General features: G+C 36.9%; 1 protein-coding gene across 1 annotated transcript; it reads left to right on the top strand.

The window, feature by feature from the left end:
• Positions 1-5,517: 5,517 nt before the first annotated feature.
• LOC108458837 (receptor-like protein 34) lies at positions 5,518-9,109 on the top strand. The gene is made up of 2 exons (XM_017758232.2): positions 5,518-7,105; positions 8,379-9,109. Exons 1-2 carry the CDS (start codon positions 5,518-5,520, stop codon positions 9,107-9,109), a joined length of 2,319 nt encoding a protein of 772 aa, XP_017613721.2.
• The last annotated feature ends 16,518 nt before the right edge of the window (positions 9,110-25,627 follow it).

Raw genomic sequence — 25,627 nt, 5'->3', positions numbered from 1 at the left:
GAATCTTTTTTATGTGCATATGGTGTCTCCGTTCTACTCTGAACCAGTGCAACCTCCATTCCCAAAATGGTATAATGAGAATGCTCAATGTGAGTACCACGCGGGAATAATGGGACACTCAATCGAAAACTGTACTACATTTAAAAAGTTGGTCGAAAGGTTCATTGAAATGAGAATTGTGAAATTCGGCGATTCCTTAAAACCTAATCGCTCTGACAATACAGTAAATGCTATATTTGAAAATAAGGGCAAAAGAGCTGCGATGCCTTGAATAAGTTAAAAGCCTAGAACGAATATTGGAGAATCTGAATGACATATCCGAAGAGGGAACCGGAGAATAAAAGTTTCCAAACCCTTGTATACTTGGGAGTGTTTTGAACAATGGGATTGTGGAAGAGATCCCTTTATTTTTAGAGCTAATCTAGAGTAATATTCAAAACATGCTTGTTGCTTTAAGCCTAGAAGCAATAAGAATCGTTTTGTGAAATAGGCTTGTGCCCAAAATCTTTATTCCAATAAAATGCATCTTTTTGAACAAATATTCTTTTATTTGTTTTTCCATTTCATACTGTACAAATATTTGTTCTTAGATTCTTTTGATCTTTGGACTTTCTTTAAAAAAATCATTTATTATTCATTCATGATCATACCATATAAATAATCATCCTTAGAATCATTTATTCTTTGGAATCTGTCTTTAGTAGGTCCCCAGATATCAATGATGTGAGCAATGCTGTCACTGACTCCGAGTCTCCTTTTGAGCGAAATATGGGCCTAAAGGGATCTCAGCACTTTAAATATGACAGAGATGTAGCCTATCTCCTGATTTGTTAAGGACGATAGTATAAGACAAAAAAAAAAGAGATCCTACCTTACAAAAAGTCAGTGGACATTGTGAGCCTAGGAGAAGAGAAAAGGGTGAAGACCAGAGCCTATATCACCACAAAGACAAAAGTGAGACCTCATTCCAAGAATTCAAAGATGTTTTCACACGATCGTATCAAGACACACCCGAGCTACTAAGACGTGAGGATGCTGTAGGGCATTTAAACAAGCATATGCTAATGGTTTTACGATGGCCAGGCTAATCATGAGGTTCGAGTATCGATAGGCTACCATGGAAGGGGATTGCATCAGTTATGCCATAAATGTATGATTGAGAATGATAAGACTTATGTGCCTCCTCCATTTCTTCACAGATTTCCCATATGTAGGGCATGGATATTATGGGGCCGATCTCGTCAAAAGCTTTTGGCCAACACCAATTCATCTTTGGGGTCATCGATTACTTCGCGAAAAGGGTGAAAGTCATTTCATATGCCAATGTTACTAAGTCGACAGTCATCAAATTCCAAAAAAAGGTGCCAACAAAAAATGCCAAAAAGGATCATGTCTAACACAACTGTACAATGTCGAAAGTTTGCAGTCTGTTCAAAGATTAGACGCCATATTGCAATGCAAAAAAATAAAAAATAAAAGGATCATGGGGAAGATGACTGAGACTTGTAAAGATTGGCATAAGAAGTCACCATTTACCCTCTATGATTATCGAACGTCGGCCAAGACCTTTGCCGAGACAACATATTGCTCATTGGTTTATAGGATAAAAACGGTTTTGAAGACGAGATTTTTTTCTTTGAGTATTGTCGGAGCTGAAGTTTGATAGGGTAGAATGGATCCAATCCCGATATGATCAGTTGAATTTGAAGAGAGGAGGTTGAAAAACCATCTGTCGTGGTCCAATGAATGATGTGAGCTTATGATAAAGAGGTTCATCCTAGAGAATTCCACGAGGGTAACTTCATATTGAAGAAGATCCTTCATATACAAAAAGACTTCAGAGGAAAGTGGATGTCAAACTAGGAAAGACCTTATGTAGTAAAGAAGGCCTGTTCTGGAGGAGTATTGATTTTAGCCGAAATAAATGGCAAAGATTTGCCCAATCTGGTGAATTCAAATCCAGTCAAGGAGTATTCTACCTAAAAAGAAAGAGGCCAAGGTGAAAACCCGCAAAGGGCGCCTTGAAAAAAAAAAGGCCAAGGCGAAAACCTGTAAATTGCGCCTTGAGACCAAAGAGGATTTGAGTTGAAAACCCAAAAAGGGCCGCTCAAATTTGGACCAAAGTGGGGCATACAGTAGTCTTGCTATGCCTGAATTAACGATGAAGAAGCATGTTATGTCTTGGGGCATCGACAAAGAACCCCGAATCCCCTAAACACAGATTGAACTCAAAATAGTGTCCAAGAAATGGGTACAGAGAAGGTCAAGCTGCAATATCTGGGGCACCTAGCTTTCTATTTTACCCATTTTGAATTTGATATCTTTGATCACCTTATTCTTTTCAAGATACATCCTAATAAATTTCCTTTTTAATTGCATTTGCGATCTTTGATTAATTTATTCATTTCAAGCTATGCTCCCAGTCAATTTCCTTCTTGTCCATTGTTTCGGTCCTTTTTAAGCATTTTGCATTGAAATAACAATTAATGGACCAATAAACTTTCACAAAAGAAGTTCTGCATATTACTCTAAAGGCTTCTAAATAGTACAGGAACCTGAAACAGGACCATATTTAGAACTCACCAAGCCTAAGGGTTGGAAATATTTGAGAGATAGGGGTCTGAATTGTGGCTATCTCTCCAGATTTTTTGTTAAAGATATCATTGCAAAAAAAAAAATAAGGTATTGTATCGGTGACACCACCTTGACAAATAACGAGCAATGTCAACCCAAGTGTAAAAGGGGATCATTCTCAGGAAAAGAAGAATGGTATTTTGTATTCATGCAGATATCCAGCATACACATCTGGTCATAATACTAGGGAATGGTGTAACAGATCAAATTGATTGAAGATGACACAAATCTTATACCTCTGAGTTACAGCAGGATGGATAGAAGAAACTAAATGTTACTCCCCTGAAGTTGCAGTGGGAGGTACAAACTCTATGTCCCAGAAGATACAGCAAAAATGACTCTGAAATTACAGTGGGGCAAGCTTGCTAAACAGATTGTGTTTGTTTCTTTGAGTTTTCTGTCAAGAATGCCAGTTGAACAAGATGGCTGCGTAATACGTCAATGATAAGGCCCTGATAAACAACGAGCAATAATATACCTTAAGCCTTTTAAAAAGGATCATTTTCGTTACTGCGTTCATATATCATTCATAACACATCTAGTTAGGAGTATTTATTTCATTTCGATCATAGCATCTTAATTATTTGACATAAGCATCACATCTAGTTAGGAGCATTTGATTCCTTTCGATCATAGCATCCTAATTATTTGGCATAAGCATAGATACATGAAACCGATTCTACAGATCATGTCTCTAGAGGATGGTGTAGCAACATCGATGAATTCACAGCCTTATCTCTCTGAGTAGCAAGAGAGCAGGTTGAAGATTGAAGTCTTATCTTCTTGAGGTAGCGAGGAAGCAGACTAAAGATTGCAGATCTTGTCTCCCTAAAGTTGCAGTAGAGCAGATCGAAGATAGCGAATCTTGTCTTCCTGAAGTTACAGTGAAGCAGATTTAAGCCACCATCCTATCTCCTTAAGTTGTAGTGGAGTAGGCTAGAGATTGCAAATCTTATCTCCCTGAAGTTGTAGTGGAGCAGATCGAAGATGGCGAATCTTGTCTTCCTGAAGTTGCAGTGAAGCAGATTTAAGCTACCATCCTATCTCCCTAAGCAGTAGTGGAGTAGGCTGAAGATTGTAGATCTTGTCTCCCTGAAGTTGCAATGGAGCAGATCGAAGACAACAAATCTTGTCTCCCTAAGCAATAGTGGAGCAGATTTAAGCCACCATCCTATCTCCCTAAGCAGTAGTGGAGTAGGCTGAAGATTGTAGATCTTGTCTCCCTGAAGTTGCAGTAGAGCAAATCAAAGCCGCAAATCTTGTCTCTCTGAAGTTACAGTGGAGCAGATTGAAGTTGCAAATCTTATCTCCCTGAAGTTGCAGTGGAGCAGATTAAAGCCACAAATCCTATACCTCTGAAGTTGTAGTAGGTTGAATCAAACCTATCATGGTGAATCTTATCTCCCTGAAGTTATGGTAGAGTAGATTGAAGCCACAAACCTTACCCCCCTAAAGTTGCAGTGGGGCAAGTTGAAGTTACAAGTCTTATCTCCCTAAAGTTGCAGTGGGGCAGACTGAAGATAGCAGATCTTATCTCCTTGAAGTTGCAATGGAGCAGATCAAGCTACAATTGCAGTAGGGCAGATTAAAGCTACAAATAATAAACCTTATCCCTTTGAAATTGCAGTAGGGCAGGTTGAAGTTACGATTATTATCTTCCTATAAATTGCAGTAGAGGGAATCAAGGCAACAATTCCTATACCCCTTGAAGATGCAGTGGACTAGAATGAAGCTACTTGAAGAAGAGAAGCACCGAAGAAGTCAAGATTCTGCAAGACCAGGCAAAATTGGCCCTCTTTAAAGTCTTTGCTCCATTCTCGTTACACGACAATGAGCAAAGAGGGGCAGCTGTAGAGGCCCAATTTAGCCCGGGGCCCATAAACCAGAAACTAAAATAAAATATAACAGTTTTTGTTACAAGACCCGTTAACAATCCAAATACAAAATTAACCCTAGCCCAAAATAATGAAGCCCGACAGGCTTAAAACTTAAAAAATTTTGGAAAGCCAGAAACCCTAGAGTTTCTGGCGCCGTTGCCCCATGTGTTAAGAAAGGTTAGCCAAATCATGTTCCTCTAATAAAATTAATTTAACTACTATGAAGATGTTCTTACATTTAAATGACTCCTAAAAAGAGAAATTTGACCATTCTCATGGAAAAAAAATTAATTACACCCTGCTAGTAAAACTTCAATTATTGGGATCTAATTATGGCAATAATATTGGGTCCGTCCATTATTTTCTTTGATCAACGTGTCACTAAAATAGAGGCTAAACAAAAGCAAAAGGTAGGAAAGTTCCTAACAGCAAGAGCAAACGTAAAAGGTGATATCTATCTATAATAATATATATAAGTAGGACTTTAGAAATATTTTAAACCAGAGAGAATACTTTCTATTCTTAATTGTATTATTAAATTTATATTTAAAATTATTAATTAATTGAATCTTAGCTTAATTAACATAAGTATTGTTGTCAATGTAAGAGGATATAAATTGAATGTGCTAAAACATATTATTCTTCTCATTATAGGTTAAGTAGGGAGTATGAGTAATTTTAAATATTTTCTTAAAAAAAATATAATTAAAATCTATAATGAAATTATCTTACAAAATTATTCCTTCTTTATCTACTTATTGTTTTTCATAATTTTTATAGAAAAATTTTATTATTTATTTTATTATAAAACAAATCTCACATTGAAAGAAATTTAAAGAATTTTAAAAGACTCGGGAAAGACTTGTAACAGTCCACATGAAATCAAGGAATATAAATAAATCCACCTTCGCATAGCATCTCTCAAGCCTCCACTCATAGCAAATTTCCAACTTTATTTCCTTAAAACTTTTGCCTCCTATCGTCTCTTGTTTCTTAGATTCTAGAAATGGGAAAGTTTATATGGTTACGTCCAATCCGTAGTCTCCTCTTTGTGCTGTTCTTTCTTTCCGTAGTCGATTCTTTTTTGAGTTTGTCTTCCTCTTCTGTTAATCCTACCCCTTTGTGTCTACCAGAAGACACCTCCGCCTTGCTCCAATTCAACAACACCCTATTCATTGATGAATCTGCTCATGATTTATGTGCATATCCCAAAACAAAATCTTGGAATGAAAGCACGAACTGCTGCACATGGGAGGGAGTCACTTGTAATAAAGTAACTGGTCAGGTGATTAGCCTCGACCTTAGTTGCTCTATGCTTACCGGCTCACTTTCCCTAAACACCAGCCTTTTCCGCCTTCAAGGGCTCAAACGGCTCGACCTTTCTTTTAACAATTTCAGTGGTTCGATTCCATCTGGGTTTAGTCAGTTAGTAAGTCTGACATATCTTAATTTTTCTGGTTGTTCCTTCTCTGGTTCAGTTCCGTTAGATATTTCTTTGCTATTAAAATTGATTTCACTTGATCTTTCTACATATGATTTGAAATTTGATAGGCAAAGTTTTGACATGCTTACGCGCAACTTCTCTAAATTAGAAAATCTTGTACTTGACCTGGTAAATATGTCTGATTTTGTGCCTACCTCCTTCATGAACTTGCCTTCATCTCTTAGGCAGTTGGGGATTAAGTTTTGTAATTTGAAGGGGAAATTCCCTACAGAAATATTCCAGTTTCGGTACCTAGAATATGTTGATCTAAGCTTGAACTCTTTGACAGGTTACCTCCCTAGCTCCAATTGGAGTAGTCACCTCAAGTACATTGACCTTAATGATAATCAATTTAGAGGGTCAATTCCTGCATCCATTGGAAACCTCACAAAAATCACCTTTCTGGATTTATCTAATAATGAATTCCAAGGTCAACTTCCCTCTGCACTTTTTAGCCTTAAACAGCTTACTGATTTAGTGTTATCAAACAACAGTCTAGAGGGTTTACTCCCGACTCATGTACGCGGGTTTCAGGATCTAAAAGTTTTGTGTTTAAGTAATAATTTGTTAACCGGTGCAATTCCATCTTGGCCTTTTACGTTGCCATCTTTGGAAGAGTTAGACCTCAGTGGTAACAGGCTCTCTGGTCCTATCAACCAGATTCAAAAGCCTAAATCAGTTCAAAAGGTTGATTTGGGCTACAATAAAATCCATGGTGAAATACCGAGTTCGTTCTTTGATCTTGTAAATCTTACTGAACTTGATCTTTCATCAAATAATTTTAATGGTGTAATCAACTCAGTTATGTTTTCAAAGTTAGAGAATCTTTTAACACTTGATCTTTCATCAAATAGTTTTAGCGGTGTCATCAAGTTAGATGTGCTTTCAAAGCTAAAGAGGCTTATGAAACTTAATCTTTCAAACAACACATTGCTATCATGGAGTACTGGCAGTGGCTCTAACACTACTTTTCAAGAGCTCGATACTTTATACTTCTCTTCTTGTAACGTAAGGCAATTTCCAAATTTCTTACGATCAGCCAAAAACTTGAGCCTTCTCGATCTTTCTAATAATTCAATTCAAGGTTCAATTTTCAAGTGGGAATCAGAAGGTTGGGAACAATTGATTGTTTTAAATCTTTCCTACAACTCACTGACGGGTTTAGAGCATTTTCCAGGAAAGAATCTTAAATTCCTTGATCTTCGTTCAAACCAACTCCACAATCTTCCTCTTGTTGGAAGCGTAATAATAAAAAATAACTCAAATACTAATTTTATTACACACAAATAAAATACAATACAAACTCTCTTTTATTTTTTCTCTCTATACTAACTGCTGCTAGTTTTTCTTTCTATACTCACAACACTTTTTTTTCTCTTAAACTCACTAATTTTTCAGCACATACACATGAGCTATACATACATATATATATATATATATAGACATCATCAGCCCATTTTTTTCTTGCCGTGCATAACTTTTCTATGTGCTGCCATCTTGATTTTTCATGAAATTTCCAACATGATAATCTTTATCCAATTTGTAAAGTTGTATTCAATTTGAAAACCAAATTGTATGAGGTAGAACCCAATTTGGATATGACTTCTTTAGTTGCAAATTTTGACCTTGAAAAGTTTAGTTTGAGGGGGAGTGTTAGAAATCAAACTAACTTTTCAAGGTCAAAATTTGCAACTAAAGAAGTCATATCCAAATTGGGTTCTACCTCATACAACTTGGTTTTCAAATTTAATACAACTTTACAAATTGGATAAAGATTATCATGTTGGAAATTTCATGAAAAATCAAGATGGCAGCACATAGAAAAGTTTTGCACGGCAAGAAAAAAATGGGCTGACGATGTCTATATATATATATATATGTGAGTGTGTGTGTGTGTATGTATAGCTCATGTGTAAGTGCTGAAAAATTAGTGAGTTTGAGAGAAAAGAAAAAGTGTTGTGAGTATAGAAAGAAAAACTAGCAGCAGCTAGTATAGAGAGAAAATAAAAGAGAGTTTGTATTGTGTTTTATTTGTGTGTAATAAAATTAGTATTTGAGTTATTTTTTATTATTACGCTTCCAATAAATGGTATCAGAACCAGGTTCGTGTTGACATCACAATGGCAAACATGATTCAATCGCAGATCCTGAAATTAACAAAGACAAATTATGGCAACTGGAACATTTAGATGAGGGCTTTGCTCAGTTCTCAAGATTGTTGGGACGTTGTCGAAGAAGGATATGTCGAGCCCAAAAATGCAGCTGCCGAAGCGGTTTTGACAAATGAATAAAAAATAGTATTGAAAGAAGCTTTAAAAAAAGATAAGAGGGCGTTGTTCTTTATTTTTCAAGGTGTTGATGAATCAACTTTGAAAAAAATTTAGATGCGAAAACATCAAAGGAAGCATGGGGAATTTTGCAAAAATCCCTTCAAGGAGTGGAAAAGGCCAAAAAGGTACATTTACAAAGCCTTAGAGCCGAATTTGAGATGTTGAAAATGAAACCATCAGAAAGTGTTGATGACTATGTTATCCAAGTGAAAGCGGTGGTAAATGAAATGAAAAGAAATGGAGAAACACTTGATGATGTCAGAGTAATGGAAAAAATTTTGCGGTCATTAAGACACAAATTTGATTATGTGGTGGTTGCCATTGAAGAGTCAAAAGATTTATCACAAATATCAATCGACAAACTTATGGGTTCCCTCCAAGCCCATGAGCATAAAATGAAGCTAAATGATGATACTGGAAATGCGGACCAAGTCTTGCAAAGCAAGTTGTCCTTCAATGAAAGTGGAGCTAGGGATAATTTTGGACAAGGTACGAGCAATCGTGGAGGATACCGTGGAGGATATAGAGGCAAAAATAGAGGTGGAAGAGGAACACGTGGACGAGGAAATCAATCATATGGTAAAGTCCAAACAAGTGACGAATATCAAACATCAAGTCGTGGACAAGGAGCTCGAGGCCGAGGTCGAGGTAGAGGTAGATTTCAACAAGGAAATAAATCTCAAGTACAATGTTATAGTTGCAATAAATATGGCCATTATAGTTACGAGTGTAGATCAAATCCCAAGATGGAAGAGAGAAATCATGTAGCAGCACGTGGAATCTAGTGTATTCCTCACTTATAAAGAAAGTGAAAAATCAAGAAAAAATATTTGATACCTTGATAATTGTGCCAGCAATCACATGTATGGTCGAAAAGACTTATTTTCAGAGTTGGATGAGAATATTCATGGACAAGTAACGTTTGGAGATGAATCACATGCCACAGTTAAAGGAAAAGGTAAAGTCAATATTACACAAAAGAATGAAAAAAAGAAGTTCATTTCAGATGTTTATTACGTACCAGCTTTGAAAAGCAACACCATCAGCCTTGGACAGCTTCTAGAAAAAGGATATGAAGTACATACGAAGGATTCTATGCTCGCCTTAAAAAATAAGAGTGGTGAATTAATTGCCCAAGTTGATATGATGTGTAGCTGTCTATTTACTATTGACATTGAATCTAGAGATGTGAAATGCATGAAGAATGCAATTAAAGATGAATCATGGTTGTGGCATTTAAGGTTCGGGCATCTTGGATTTTCCGATCTGAAGCTATTGTCAAAAGAAAATATGGTGAATGGGTTGCCAAAAATTAATCCTCCTGATCAACTGTGTGAAGCCTGCATTAAAGGAAAACAGCACAGACAGAGTTTTGAAGTAGGAAAACCTCGACGAGCCAGGAGACCATTGGAGATCGTGCACTCCGATATAGCAGGTCCTTTGGATATACCATCACTTGGTGGAAACAGGTACTATGTTACTTTTATTGATGATTTTAGTAGAAAAAGTTGGATATATCTTTTTAAAATAAAATACAATATAAACTCTCTTTTACTTTTTCTCTCTATACTAGCTGCTGCTAGTTTTTCTTTCTATACTCACAACACTTTTTTTTTCTCTCAAACTCACTAATTTTTCAGCACTTACACATGAGCTATACATACATATATATATATATATATATATATATATATATATATATATATATATATAGTCATAGTCAGCCCATTTTTTTCTTGCCGTGCAAAACTTTTCTATGTGCTGCCATCTTGATTTTTCATGAAATTTCCAACATGATAATCTTTTTCCAATTTGCAAAGTTGTATTCAATTTGAAAACCAAGTTGTATGAGATAGAACCCAATTTGGATATGACTTCTTTAGTTGCAAATTTTGACCTTGAAAAGTTGGTTTGATTTCTAACATTTTGGCCATGAAAAGTTGGTTTGATTTCTAACACCTCTGACTCCACTACCGCCTTCATTGCAAGGAAACAACAATTTGACAGGAAAAATCCCTCCTTCAATTTGTAATTTGACTTCAGATGTCCTTGATATGTCTAGAAATTACTTGGGAGGAGTTATTCCGGCTTGTCTTGGAAATTTTAGCCACGAGATCTTAAACATAAACCTACAAATGAATAAATTTCGTGGAAAAATCCCTGATTTTTGTGTCGATGACAATGCTTTGATGAATCTTGCACTTAACGACAACCAATTGGAAGGGCTATTGCCACGATCCTTGAGTAATTGTACTTCTTTGAAGTTCTTAAATCTGGAAAATAACAAGTTAAGTGACAGCTTTCCCCATTGGTTGGATGTACTTCCAGATTTGCAAGTTTTAATCCTCCGATTCAACAATTTTCAAGGTCCCTTGAGCATTTCCAGTGATACTAAACCATCCTTTTCAACAATTTAATGTGTACTACATTTAAAATAAAATTTGGATAATAAAATTTAGATTATTGGACCTTGATCTTTTAATCTTAAAATAAAATTAATATATATTTTTTATATTAAAAATAATAATTTGATTATACAGGTATAATCCCGATCAAATCAGTAATTTGACACGTTTGGAATTTCTTGATTTATCCAATAATTTTTAACAAGTATCATATATCATTTCTTAATTCCTTTTTTCTTTATTTTTACTTTTTTTCTTAAATTTATTTATTGTCCAATTTATATATGTGCAATTATCAATGAGTTAAATATTTGACTCTTGGAAATTTAACTTAATCTTTAATTGAGATGATTTAAATCAAAATTATATGCTTCTACAATTACTCAAAATTAAAAATAGTTAGATCTAAATATATTATATGCCACCTTCACTTTGGTGTAAAGGTGGCATCGAGATAAGTAATTACTTAGACTCTAAAATTATTGTGCGGAAGTGTGAAAGAGTAAAATTATTGTACTAAAAAATCACACTAAGTTTAATTCCCAGGAAAGAGAGGTGAATCACGAGGATCACTTAAGTACCAAGTCTTTCCTAGCCAGAATATCCCTCTATTGTAATTTAATAGCACAATAAATCACTACAATCACACTCACAAAATGTGAACATTAAATAGTAAAGAACACCAGAATTTTAACGAGGTTCGGCAAATCTTGCCTACGTCCTCAGGCACTAGCAAATATATTTCACTCCAAAATACAAGTGAAATTTTACAAATAGGGAGAGAGAACAATGCCTTAAGTAGAGAATGGCAAATGTGGGATGATGAGAATGAGCAATGGTTGGCCTATTTATAGTTGAGATTCAAGGGCCACCTTCCAAAGTCCCTATTCACTTAGGGACCAAAAATTGCTATTATCCTATGCCCAACACTAAATAAATATTTGGTACCCATAACTTTGACCTTTCCAAGGTATGGGTAGGTATGAGAAAGGTATGGGCAAGGTATGGGGTATATTCTAATAAAAATGATAAAATTGTAATTTGATTTTTATAAAAAATTTAAAATGTAAGTTAATATAATAATAAATGGGTAATTATTCTATCCACTATTAGAAGAGTAAAAAAACTTCGTCTAAATTAATGATAAGTGCTTTTTTAATTATTTAATTATTAATTTATTATACCTTCAAAATAAATGGCATTAACCTAAACTTATTTGTGGAATATTTTTATTCCATTAACAATATATAAGATAATTATCCATAATAAAATTATATTATAATCCTCTCAAAAATTCATAATTTAATTTGAACTTCAATTAATTTTTTTTTAGCTTTGTTCCTATTTTGGCAAGACATTTATGATTTGAAATATATTGAATCTCAACATTTTAATTTGTATTTAAATGATATTTATATTAATTAATATTATGATATATGAAATATATAAACATAAATTATAATTAAAAATAATTTATTAAGTATTTAATATTATTTTGGTATTAAAAATATTTAACTTAAATTACAATAAAAAATAAAATAATTTATAATAACTCATTATTAATATTATGATATATGAACTATAAGATTTAAATAAATTTTTAAATAATTAGAATAAATTATTTACAAAATTTAATTCGAAAATATAAATTGCATAAATTTACACTTGCTTGAAAATTTAAATTTAAAACTGATTTGACTTAAAAACTATTTATTTACTGTTGCTTTTAACTTTAAAAAAACAAGGACTTAGGAAAGCATTTTCGAAATCCAATAATAAATTGATCCTTGTTTCCAATCTTTTATGCTTGACATAAAGAAATTAATTGGCCTAAATTACAAAATAAATATTATTTGAGTTTTAATTTAATGTGTATTCCATATAAAATAAAGTGTGAATAATAAAATTTAGATTATTGACCCTGATTTTTAATTTTAAAATAAAATTAACAAATATTTTTTGATTGTACAGGTATAATTCCATATCAAATCGGTAATTTGACACGTTTGAAATTTCTTGATTTATCCAATAATTCTTTAACATGTATTATATATCATTCTTTAATTCATTTTTTCTTTATTTTTATTTTTCTTTCTTAAATTTATTTTTGTCTAATTTATATATGTGTAATTATCAATGCATTAAATATTGACTTGAAAATTTAATTTAATGTTTGATTGAGATGATTTAAATCAAAATTATATGTTTCTAAAATTACTCAAAATTAAAAATCGTTATGTACAAGCCCAATTTTGGGCCCAAATAAACATAACCCAACTACCCAATTAAAACTCAATTAAAACCCAATACAAACCCAAAAACCCTTAGCCCTAAACTTAGCCCAAAACACTAACCCAACCCAAAGAAAATCAGAAAAAGAAAACCCTAATCCCACTTAGCCTCACCTAGGACCCTCTGGCCGTCTGCCACCTCCTGCCTGCTGCAGCCACCGCCCAAAGCTGTACCTGCAGGCATTAACGAGACAAGACAGAAAGCAAGAAGCAAGTTGTAGAAAAATGCCTATAAAAGGCCAAATCCAAAAACCATTGTAACATTCGGCATTTTGTGAAATGAAAAAGCAATATTAGATTGTAAAACAAAAAAAACCACAATATTAGTCAGCAAAGAACAAGAGAAATGACATCAAAATAAACCCAAAGCCCTCGAAAATCAAACCCGTACCTAAGGTGATTTCCTTTTATTTTTCCATTTTTTTTTTCCAGTTTCTTTATATACATAAACATATAATATAAGTAAAAATGACATACATATACTAAACAAATATAAAAATAGAAAAAAAAAAGAAAGAAAATTTACCCTCGGGCAATTTTCGGTCACCGTGTACGGTGGCCGGAGTGGCGGACGGCACCGAGGACGGCGACCGGTCCGGCAGTGGAGGCTTGGGGCTGAGAGAGAATTGGAGAGAGTGGGTCTCTGTTTTTTTTTTTTGAGAAGAGGGGAAAACTGATTTTTTTAAAGAAATTTTGGGCTTATATAGTGACCCAATACGGCGCCGTTTTGGGCCTAAACTCACAGCACCAAAATGACGCCGTTTAGGCTTTGACCCGTGCAACCCGACCCGGCTAAGGGAGATCCGCGTGTTTTCTATCTGATGGGCTATTTACGCCTGCGGTCCTTCCGCATTTTTGATTCTTTTAATTTAGTCTCTTTGCCCACTATTCTATTTTACAAATTTGACCCATAATTTTGTTGAGCTTTCCAACTGAATCCCCGACCCATCATTTCATTGGAATACGGACACGTGTCCAGATATTGGGTTTTTGCTTGATTGGTCCTCAAACCTCATGAATTTTCATTTTTATCCCGTATTTTTATTCATTTTAGTTTTCATCTCTAACTTCATTTTCATTTCAATTTAACCCATAATCAAATTTATTTTAATTCTCCTTCTTATTTCTATTCACTTATTTATTTTATTATTAGTTCATTATTTTCAATTAAGTCATTTAATTTGTCATTGTTACTTTATTTATTTTTATATTTTATCGTTCTCACTTAATACTTATATATATATATATATATATATATATGTTACATAATATTACTATTAGTTTAATATTATTGTTTTATTAATGTATTTGTATGATTATGTATGCATATACATTATATTCCATGTTACACATATATGTATTAGTTCCTTTTAAGTATTATATATATATTTTACGTATATTATATATTATATGTATACTTTATTTTATATATTACGTATATATTATGTATACGCTTTTAATATTATTTTTATTTTTTATTTTGATTTTATTTTTAAAACATATATTTATATGATATTATTAATTGTTCCTTTTCTTCTTTTTACATTATTATCATTTCTAATATATACGCGTGTCGTATATTCTTCTACATCTATTATGTATATATATATATCATATTTTTATTACTTTAATTTAATATTTAATATATTTGCTTTTCATATTTCTATATTTCTTATTACTTCTATTATTACGTGTGTTTCGTTATCATCGTCATTTTATTTTGTCATCTTTTTATATTCATTTATTAATTTACTGCGTATTCGATCATTTCATTTTCCTCATGCGCTTGTTTACTAGCCTTGTTATTATTTCACCTTTCATAATTGCTCGTATTATTACTGTCACACTTATTTTTACGCATTAGTATCATGGTTTGCTTTTATATCGCATCATGCTTTTTATTTGATACCATAAAATAATTCTTTCATAAAAAATGATATTCCGTATTTGGTAATTCGAGACAATCGTGCCCTAACTTATTAGGTTTCGATTTTTCTCATTTAACCTAAATAACGGAATACTCTTTTAAATCACTATACGAGTTTTGAAAAATGCTTATTCTCGAAGATGCGAAGTGTTGTGCCCTAACTTACCGGGTATGACATTTTGTCATCTCGAAATAAGAATTTGTTTTGAAATAAAGGCAATATTCGGTATTTGAGAATTCGAGAAAAGTGCCCTAACTTACTGGGTTTCGATTTCTCTTGTTTACTCTAAATAATCGAATACCCTTTTAATAAAATACACAGATTTTATAAAAGGCAAGCTCGCTCTCGAAAATTCAAGATGTTGTGTCCTAACTCACCGGATGTGACATTTCATATTTTGAGACGAGAAGGTCTTTAATATCTGAGCATTTCCTTTACAAAAAGGGATCGTATTTCAAAAATCTTCCAAGTTTTCAATCTTCGACACTAAGACACTAATTAATCAACTAGGTACCAATTTTGGGCGTATCGAGGGTGCTAATCCTTCCTCGTGCGTAACCGACTCCCGAACTCGTTTTCTGATTTTTCGTAGACCAAAAACTATCGTTTTAGTAAATCTTGACTTTTATTAAAATGATTAATTTAAGGTGATCCGATCACACCTCATCAAAAAGATTGGTGGCGACTCCCTATTTTTCATTTTCGTTTTTTTAAATCTAAGTCGATTCCTGTTTTTCAAAAAAATGGTTACGACAGCTTGGCGACTCCACTGGGGACAAATAAGAGAGTCAAGCCACAAGTTGATTAACTTTTGTCTTTTTATCAAAAATTGAAAATTTGGTTTTGAAATACGATCCTTTCATTACATTTCATCAGCTATTTTTTGGTTTATGATACAATACCTGCTGCGTTGGTTCGAGCCTTTAAATGGTTTTGCATATTGTATTGCATGACCGCTGTGGTCACACCCCTTTAAGTGGGAGTGAAAAACTACTTCTTCGTGAGGTTTTCACCTCCGTACAGGATAGTGGATCGCTTTCGGTATACATCCGTACCTATGTCTTCGTGAGATTTTCATCTCCGTGCAGCCATAGGGAAATGTATTCCCCTGAACTGAACTCGGTCTGTATGAGCCTATAATGGGTGAAGATCGAGGAATCTGCTGGTTCAGGTACCCTTACTCTAGAACCAAACCCCATGTAGCGAGCCTTAAGAACCCACCCTAGGTAGAGCCACTCCGAAACCCTAGTGGTTACCTGAGCAAGTGCTATATTTATTATTTTTTTGTTTGCTTTGAACTGTGTATAAATTATTGACTTGCTTTGTTTTACTTTGATTGTATTTGCATGGCATTTTCATTATAAGGTGTTGATTCGCATTCGGTTCCTAAATAGATAGCTTATCATGGAAAAGGGGTTTTTTTGATAAAGTAGAAGACAACGCGGCTGTCCAGATATGGGTTGAGACAACACAATAAGAGAAAGGTGACAGTCTTACCGGGGGATACGTGTCAGAGTTGTGGAACTTTACTCGGATCAGCGTAACTCAGAATAATCTCCAAGAGATGAAAGAAATTTGGGGACAGTGGGATGACGAGGTCAAACAGCTATTCTATTGTCATTACGGTGATTTATCTTATCTACTCGATGTCAAGGTAGATGAACACCTGTTTCGAGCCCTTTCCTAATATTGGAATTCTGCTTACAGTTGCTTCACTTTCGGGAAAGTAGATTTGGTACCTACTATAGAAGAATACACAACCTTGCTCTATTGCCCAAAGATTCAGGTTGACAGAATTTATTCCAGACCTGCTAACGTCCCAGCATTTTCAAAAAAGCTGATGAACATCACAGGGATGATCGAACAGTGGGTGACAACCCGGATCAAACAAAAGAGAGATTGTAAATGCATTCCTTGAAGGAACCTGAGGGATCTAATCTTAGCGCACCCTGACGTGAAGAAAAGGGTAGATGTCTTCGCCTTGATCATTTATGGACTGGTCATCTTCCCCAAAGCTTTGGGGTATATAGACGAGGCTGTTGCCGACCTTTTTAACAGGCTTGGTAAAGGAACCACACTTGTACCAGCAATCTTGGCTGAAACTTTTAGATCATTGAATGCTTGTAGAATAGCAGGTGAAGGGAGATTTATTGGATGTGCACAACTCTTGCTATATTGGTTCCACAGCCATTTTTGGAAAGTGGAAAAGGTTTCGTATCGTATCTTCTCTGAAAATTACTCTCCACTGAAAGAGTTAGTGGCAACACTGAGGCGAGATGATGTTACAGAAGAAAATTGGATGACGGTTCTCCAAAATTTGCGAGAAGAAGACGTTGAATGGAGAGCCCCGTGGATGGTTCCTGATGAAATATTATACCGATGCGGAGACTTCGATTGGGTTCCTTTGTTAGGAGTATGGGGAGCCGTCGGGTATGCTCCTTTGCTGGCATTGCGACAGTACAGATCCAGACAGTTTACACCACCAACATACGGGTTAGCCCAGTGCGAGTTCGTGTTCACAAGGAATAATTACAAAAAGAAAGTTCGCGAGATATCGAATGCCTGGAACCAGACTCGTAGAATAAAAAAATTTGTTGCCAATCCCATGACTACTCCTGAGTACAACCGATGGTGGAATTAGAGGATTAACGACAACATCCCTACATCAGATCAAGGGCATCCTCAGTTAATAGAAGAGCACTTGAAAGTAATCCCATCTGAGCTAGAAATCATCAGGCAAGATTTCGAGAGAAAGAGTCTGGAGCTAGGAAAAAGGATCGAGCTGTTGGAAGAAGAAAAGATGCAGTTAGGGTTAGATGTCGACATCCAGAAACTAGAAGTTGAAAGAGTCAGAAAAGGGAAAAACAAGGCTGAAGAGGACTTGGACAGTTTGAAAACGGACTATAAGAAGCTACGTAGATCAATAAGAACCGCTGGGTTAGGAAAAACATCCGAACAGTGGGGACATGAAGTTAAAGAAGAACAAAGCAAAGCCAACCAGTGGGAAGAAAAATTTCGCGATGCTCAAGCTCGAGAAGGTACTCTGAAAAGAAGTTTGGTAGAAAGCCCGAATAAGAAAGAAGGGTTAAAGATCCAGGTATCAGAGTTAGAGAGGTTATTGTATCAGTATCGCTCGCGTAACTCTGCAATCGAGTTGAAAGCTAATCAGAACAGAATCGAAGAATTAAAAGAGAATATAGAAGAACTCAAAACAGCATTGCAAAATCGTGAACTTCAAATAGAACTTCTTGAGGTAAATAACGAACGATGGAAGGAGCAACTTCATCAATCTCAAGACCAAATCAGGAGCAAGGACTATGTCATGGGCGAAGCTTTGACTCAAGTGCGAGAAGTGGCTGATCACTTGCAAATATTAGCAGTACAAGCCGATGTGCTGAGTTTAAAATACGAGTCGGAATCGGACCGAGGCCGAGAGCTAGCTTGGCTTCTTAGACAGGTCAAGGTCTTGTATCAGGGCCAAGCCTTATATGTAATCTATTTTATGTAAAGAAACTTGTTTTCTAGAAAAGTTACTCTAATGAAATTGAATTGGAATCAACGTTTTTTTTGCATTCATCGCATTCATTGCATTCATGCATTAGCATTGCATCATACGTACTAAAACTCACAAGAAATCCTAAAAATAATCCCAGTTACCCTGGAACATCGTTACAGTATAAGGGGAAAAACAAGAGCAATGGACCAAAGGTTAGAGAAATTGGAACAAATGCAAAAGAGATGCAGGATCAATTACAAACACATATGCAAGAACAGCTTGCCAAAATCTAGCAAGATATGAGGGACCATATGTTGGAGTCCCAGAAAAGCATGATGGACCAATTAACTCATCTATTGGCTGGCGGATTAGAAAAAGGGAAAAGCCCTTTGATCAATGCGGGAGAAGATAATGAAGATCCTACCTACCCTCCGGGTTTTGCCCCAGCGGACGTTCAGACACAGCCTGACATGTACCCAAGAAGGCCATCGGTCACAATTAGGCCCCAACCATTTCAGGCCGGTGTTTCGGCATCGATAAATTATCAGGCCGGCTCGGGCTCTAATCCACGGGACAACCTAACCAACCCTGTGGTCCTCAATCTCGATGAAGTAACAGAAGTAGAAAAGACAAGGGTAGAACTCCCGAGAGAGCTTGAAGAAAGGTGTAGATGGTTGGAAGAAAAATTTAAAGAAATGGAAAGCACCGACTATCATGGTGGAATTGACGCTAAGGAATTAAGTTTGGTTCCGGACCTGGTACTCCCTCTCAAGTTCAAAACTCCAGAATTTGAGAAATACAACGGGACTAGCTGTCCCGAAGCTCACATCACTATATTCTGCAGACGAATGGCAGGCCATGTCAATAATGACCAACTATTAATTCACTGCTTCCAAGAAAGTCTGGTTGGGGCCGCTTCTAGATGGTACAACCAACTGAGTCGCGCCCAGATTAGTCCATGGAAAGATTTAGCACAAGCCTTCATGAAGCAGTACGGTCATGTGGCAGACATAGCCCCTGATAGAATCACCTTACAGAATATGGAGAAAAAACATAATGAGAGCTTTAGGCAGTACGCCCAGCGATGGAGAGAAGTGGCCACACAAGTCCAACCCCCTCTGTTGGAAAAGGAAACCACTATGCTCTTCATCAATACCCTGAAGGCACCTTTTATTAACCACATACTGGGTAGCGCAACCAAGAGTTTTTTGGACATAGTAATGTCTGGAAAAATGATAGAAAATGCCATAAGATGTGGGAAAATAGAGGCTGGGGAAAACGCTAAGAGGTCAGCGCTGAGAAAGAAAGAGCACGAGGTGAATAATGTGAGCTCATATTCAAAATCGATCACCGTAAGCCAACCAAGGTCGACAACTACTGGACAGCAGAGCCCACCCAGACAAGAGCCCAACACAAAACAAAATAGGGAGAAACTCCAATTTACGCTCATTCCAATGATGTACTAGGAGTTATACCAAAGTTTATTTGATGCACATGTCGTATCTCCTTTCTATCTAAAGCCAATGCAACCTCCATACCCCAAATGGTATGACGCAAATGCCCAATGCGAATACCATGCGGGAGCCACAGGACACTCGATAGAAAACTGCACCACTTTCAAGAAATTGGTTGAGAGACTCATCAACATGGGGATTGTGAAATTTGATGATACATCCAGTGCAGAGAATCTATTACCTAACCACGGGGATAAGGGAATAAATGCGATAATTGAGAGTTCGAGGAAAGAAATTAAGATGAATATTGTAGAAGTGAATACCCCGTTGGAAGAAGTTTGGAAGAAAATGGTGGAAAGAGGGTTGATAGTACAGAATTCAAGGGGCAGGCCCCGAGAAACGAATAATTATTGTGAGTTCCACGATCAAGAGGATCACGAGATCCAGAAATGCAGCCAATTTAGGGCTTTAATACAAGGATTGATGGATAATAAGGAGCTGGAATTCTTCGAATATGTCGGGAGCCCAGAAGAAACAGATGTGTGTGACTCCGAAGAGGGGTCGATGAAGGATGTTTACAAAGTTAACCACCCAGTGGTTATCATATCACGTCCTAGAATGAATGAAGTCGGGGCACGAGTTGCGCCAAAGGTCGTGATCCAAAAGCCCGTTGCTTTTCCTTATAAAGATAGCGAAAAGGTACCGTGGAACTATAGCTGCAATGTGACATTCTCGAGAGAGGAGACCCCGATTAATGCATCAGAGGAAGTTCAAGACGAAGGTTTTTATACGCCCAGCGGAAGGCTTTATACCCCAAATACAAAAGTCGAGCAGGTTAAAGAAAAATCATTAGCAATTGATCAAAAGAAAGAGAAACTGGCGGGGCCTGAACCAACTGTTAATGAATCAATGACTGAAAAAGAGGCCAAGGAATTCTTAAAATTTCTAAAGCACAGTGAATATAGTGTCGTAGAACAGTTGCACAAATAGCCAGTACGTATATCGGTACTGGCCTTACTTTTAAGCTCCGAAACCCATCGCAGCGCATTGATGAAGGTGCTGAATGAAACTTATGTTGCTAACGATATCTCTGTAAACAAACTGGACTGCTTAGTCAACAATATAAGTGCCGACAACTTAATATTCTTCAATGACGATGAGGTACCGCCAGGGGGCCGAGGACCAACTAAAGCTTTGCACATCACGACTCGTTGTAAAGGGTACACATTACCAGGGGTATTGATTGACAATGGGTTTGCGCTGAATGTCCTACCCCTATCTACGCTGAGTAGGTTGCCAGTGGATAGTTCCCATATGAAGACATGCCAAAGTGTAGTGAGAGTATTTGATGGCACGGAAAGGAAGGTAATTGGGAGAATTGAAGTACCCTTCTTAATCGGGCCAAACACATACGAGGTAGATTTCTTGGTCATGGACATTAAGCCTTCGTATAATTGCCTATTGGGGAGACCATGGATACACTCGGCAGGGGCAGTCCCTTCATCGCTGCACCAAAAGTTGAAATTAGTGACTGAAGATCAATTAGTAACGATCAATGCTGAAGAGGACATCATCGCAACAATAACCAGTGATGCCCCATATCTGGAGGCAAATGATGAAGCAATCGAGTGCTCTTTTCGATCTTTGGAGTTTGTGAACGCGACGTTCATCACCGAAGGAAATAAGATTCCAATGCCCAGGTTATCTGAGACTACAAGAATGGGACTACGGCTAACTATTGGAAAAGGGGCTCTACCCGGAAGAGGACTCGAGAGATACCTCCAGGGAAGGATTAATGTACCAATGATGAAGGACAAACAAGACCGTTTTGGGTTAGGGTTTAAGTCAGACATGAAACAAAGAAAGAAGGAACTTGAGAAAAAGCAAGAAAGAAGGAGAGCGCGATTGAGCGGGGGAGAAATCGAATGGGAACCAATGATCTTCCCCCATATATCGAAGACTTTTGTGTCTGGAGGGGTCATTCACTCCTAGCGAAAGATGTCCAGAAAAGAAATCATAGAAGGATTAATGGAGAGTTTGGACATCAACGCCACATATGAAGAAAGAACTAGGGTAGAGAATTTGTCGGGCATTCGCCCCTATGAGCCGGGAATCGTTCTGAATAATTGGACTGTGGAAGAGATTCCTGTAGTCTTTAGAACTAACTCAGAGTAATGTCCAAAACACACTTATTACTCTAGGCCTAGGAATAACAAGTGTCCTTTTGTGAAATAGGCTTATGTTCGAAATCGTTATTTCAATAAAATGTATCATTTTGACTTATTCCGTGCAAATATTCTTTTATGCTTTCATTCATGATCATACCATACATATCATTGTTCTTAGATTCTCTTGTTCTTTGTATCTTCCTTCGCACCTACAACAGGTCTCCAGATATCAATGATGTGAGTGACGTTGCTACTAATTCAGAGTCTCCTTTTGAGCGGGATATGTGTCTAGAAGGATCTCAAGACTTTGAGGATGACGAAGACTGTAACTTATCCTCTGATTTGTTAAGGATGGTAGAACACGAGGAGAAACAGATTTTACCCCACAAAGAGACTGTAGAAGTCCTGAACTTGGGAGATGAACTAGAAAAGAAAGAAGTAAAGATCGGAGCTTGCATTGCCACAGAGACAAAGTGGGACCTTATTGAGTTACTCCAAGAGTTCAAGGATGTCTTTGCATGGTCATATCAAGATATGCCTGGGCTAAGTACTGACATTGTGGTTCACAGGCTCCCCATCAAAGAAGAATGCAAGCCAGTTCAGCAAAAGCTTCGAAGGATGCAGCCTGATGTTTTGTTGAAAATAAAAGAGGAGGTCAAGAAACAATTTGATACTGGTTTCTTACAAGTAGTTATGTACTCGGAATGGGTAGCCAACATCGTCTCCGTCCCTAAAAAAGATGGAAAAGTATGGATGTGTGTAGACTACAGAGACTTAAACAAAGCTAGCCCAAAGGATAATTTCCCGTTGCCTCATATTGACACCTTAGTGGATAACACGGCAGGCTACTCACTCTTCTCCTTCATGGATGGTTTCTCGGGGTACAATCAGATCAAAATGCATCCCGAAGACATGAATAAAACAACATTCGTGACCATGTGGGGAACCTTTTGCTACAAGGTGATGCCGTTCGGATTGAAAAATGCGGGAGCAATATATCAGAGAGCCATGGTAACCCTATTCCATGATATGATGCATAAAGAAATTGAAGTCTATATCGACGACATGATCGCCAAATCTCGGACTGAAGAAGAGCATGTGCAAGTCTTGAGGAAATTATTTTTGAGATTGAGGAAATTCCAGCTGAAACTTAATCCAGCAAAATGTACCTTCGGGGTCAGGTCAGGAAAACTGCTAGGATCTGTGGTCAGTGGAAAAGGGATTGAGATTGACCCAGATAAAGTCAAAGCTATACAAGAGTTACCTCCACCACGTACTTAGAAGGAGGTTCGGGGATTCCTAGGTAGACTAAATTACATTGCTCGGTTTATTTCACAACTAACTGAGAAATGTGACCCCATATTCCGTCTCCTTAAGAAACACAACCCTGGTGTTTGGGACGAGGAATGCCAGAAGACTTTCGACAAAGTTAAGCAATATTTGTCTAATGCCCCAGTGTTGACACCACCTAGTCCAGATAAGCCACTAATACTGTATTTGATGGTATTTGAAAATTCTATGGGATGCGTTCTTGGCCAACACGATGAATTGGGAAGGAAAGAAAGAGCGATATATTACCTCAGTAAAAAGTTCACTAAGTGCGAGACGAGATACTCGTTCATTGAAAAGTTGTGTTGTGCCTTAATCTGGACAACCCGAAGACTGAGACAATACATGTTGTATCACATAACTTGGCTAATCTCTAAAATGGACCCTCTGAAGTACTTGATGGAGTCGACTGCTTTGAACGGGAGGATGGCCCAATGGCAAATTCTACTTTCTGAATTCGATATAGTCTACGTGAACCAGAGGGCCGTAAAAAAGAGTACGATAGCAGATTTCCTAGCCAGCAAAGCCCTAGAGGACTACGAGCCTCTAAACTTTGACTTCCCAAATGAAGATCTAATGTATGTAGCAACCATTGAAGAAGACCCTCAAAAAGGTCATCCTTGGAAGCTAAACTTTGACGGAGCATCAAATGCCGTGGGCAATGGAATCGTGGCAGTCCTGGTATCCTCGAACGGAGATCATTATCCCTTCACTAGTAAATTGGATTTTGACTGCACGAACAATATGGTAGAATACGAAGCATGCATCATGGGAATACGTGCAGCCATAGAACGTAAAATCAAGGTGTTAGAGGTATATGGAGATTCTGCCCTAGTGATTTATCAACTCAAAGGTGAATGGGAGACAAGAGACCCCAAATTGATCAATTACCGGAGGTTGATCCTTGAGTTAATTAAAGAGTTTGATGATATTGTCTTCGACTACCTCCCGCGATAAGAAAATCAGATGGCTGACGCCCTAGCAACTTTAGCTTCTATGATTAAGGTGAACCAACCAGAGGATGTGAAACCAATCCAAATGAGAATTTACAAGGCCCCAACTCATTGTTACAACCTCGAAGAAGAAGAGGAAAATAATGATCACCCTTGGTACCACGATATCCTACGATATGTAAAGAATCGTGAGTACCCCGACCAAGCTACTGAGAACGACAAGAGAACGTTGAGAAGACTGGCCAGTGACTATGCCTTAGATGGGGAGATCCTATACAAAAGAAGGAAGGATCAGGTACTATTAAGATGTGTAGACGCCATTGAGGCTAAGAAAATCTTGGAAGAAGTCCATGAAGGCGTCTGCGGGACATATGCTAATGGTTTTACAATGGCCAGGCAAATTATGAGGTTCGGTTATTATTGGTCCACCATGGAAGGAGACTGTATTAACTACGCCAAAAGATGTCATAAGTGCCAAATCTATGGAGACAAGATTAATGTACCTCCCTCACCTCTGCATGTCATGACTTCGCCATGGCCTTTCTCGATGTGGGGCATGGATGTGATTGGGCCAATTTCGCCAAAAGCTTCAAATGGGCATCGTTTCATCTTTGTGGTCATCGATTATTTCACCAAATGGGTAGAGGCCGCTTCATATGCCAATGTCACTAAATCAGCAGTTAGCAAGTTCCTAAAAAAGAAAATCACTATCGATATGGAATACCAGAAAAGATCATATCTGACAACGCATTGAATTTGAACAACAGCACGATAGCGGATGTCTGCAGTCAGTTCAAGATTAGACACCACAATTTATCACTGTATCGCCCGAAGATGAACGGTGCAGTCGAAGCAGCCAATAAGAACATCAAAAAGATTGTAGGAAATATGACAGAAACTTATAAAGATTGGCATGAGAAGCTACCATTCGCCCTCTATGATTATCGAATGTCTATCAGAACTTCTACTAGGGCAACGCCTTTCTCATTAGTCTATGGAATAGAGGCAGTTTTACCTATTGAGGTCGAGATTCCTTCCCTCAGAGTTTTGTCAGAAGTAAAGTTGGATGAAGCAGAATGGATCCAGTCCCGATACGATCAGTTGAATTTGATTGAAAAAAAGAGGCTACGGGCTATTCGCCATGGTCAGATGTACCAAAAGCGAATGATGGGAGCTTACAACAAAAAGGTTCGTCCTAGAGAGTTCCACGAGGGAGACCTAGTACTGAAAAAGATCTTGCCCATACAAAAGGACTTCAGAGGAAAATGGATGCTGAATT

The sequence above is a fragment of the Gossypium arboreum genome, chromosome 1, assembly GCF_025698485.1.
Source record: "Gossypium arboreum isolate Shixiya-1 chromosome 1, ASM2569848v2, whole genome shotgun sequence".
In the NCBI taxonomy this organism is placed as follows: domain Eukaryota; kingdom Viridiplantae; phylum Streptophyta; class Magnoliopsida; order Malvales; family Malvaceae; genus Gossypium; species Gossypium arboreum.
The sequence above is the reverse complement of the archived record's forward strand: the minus strand, read 5'-3'. Positions and strand labels throughout refer to the sequence as shown.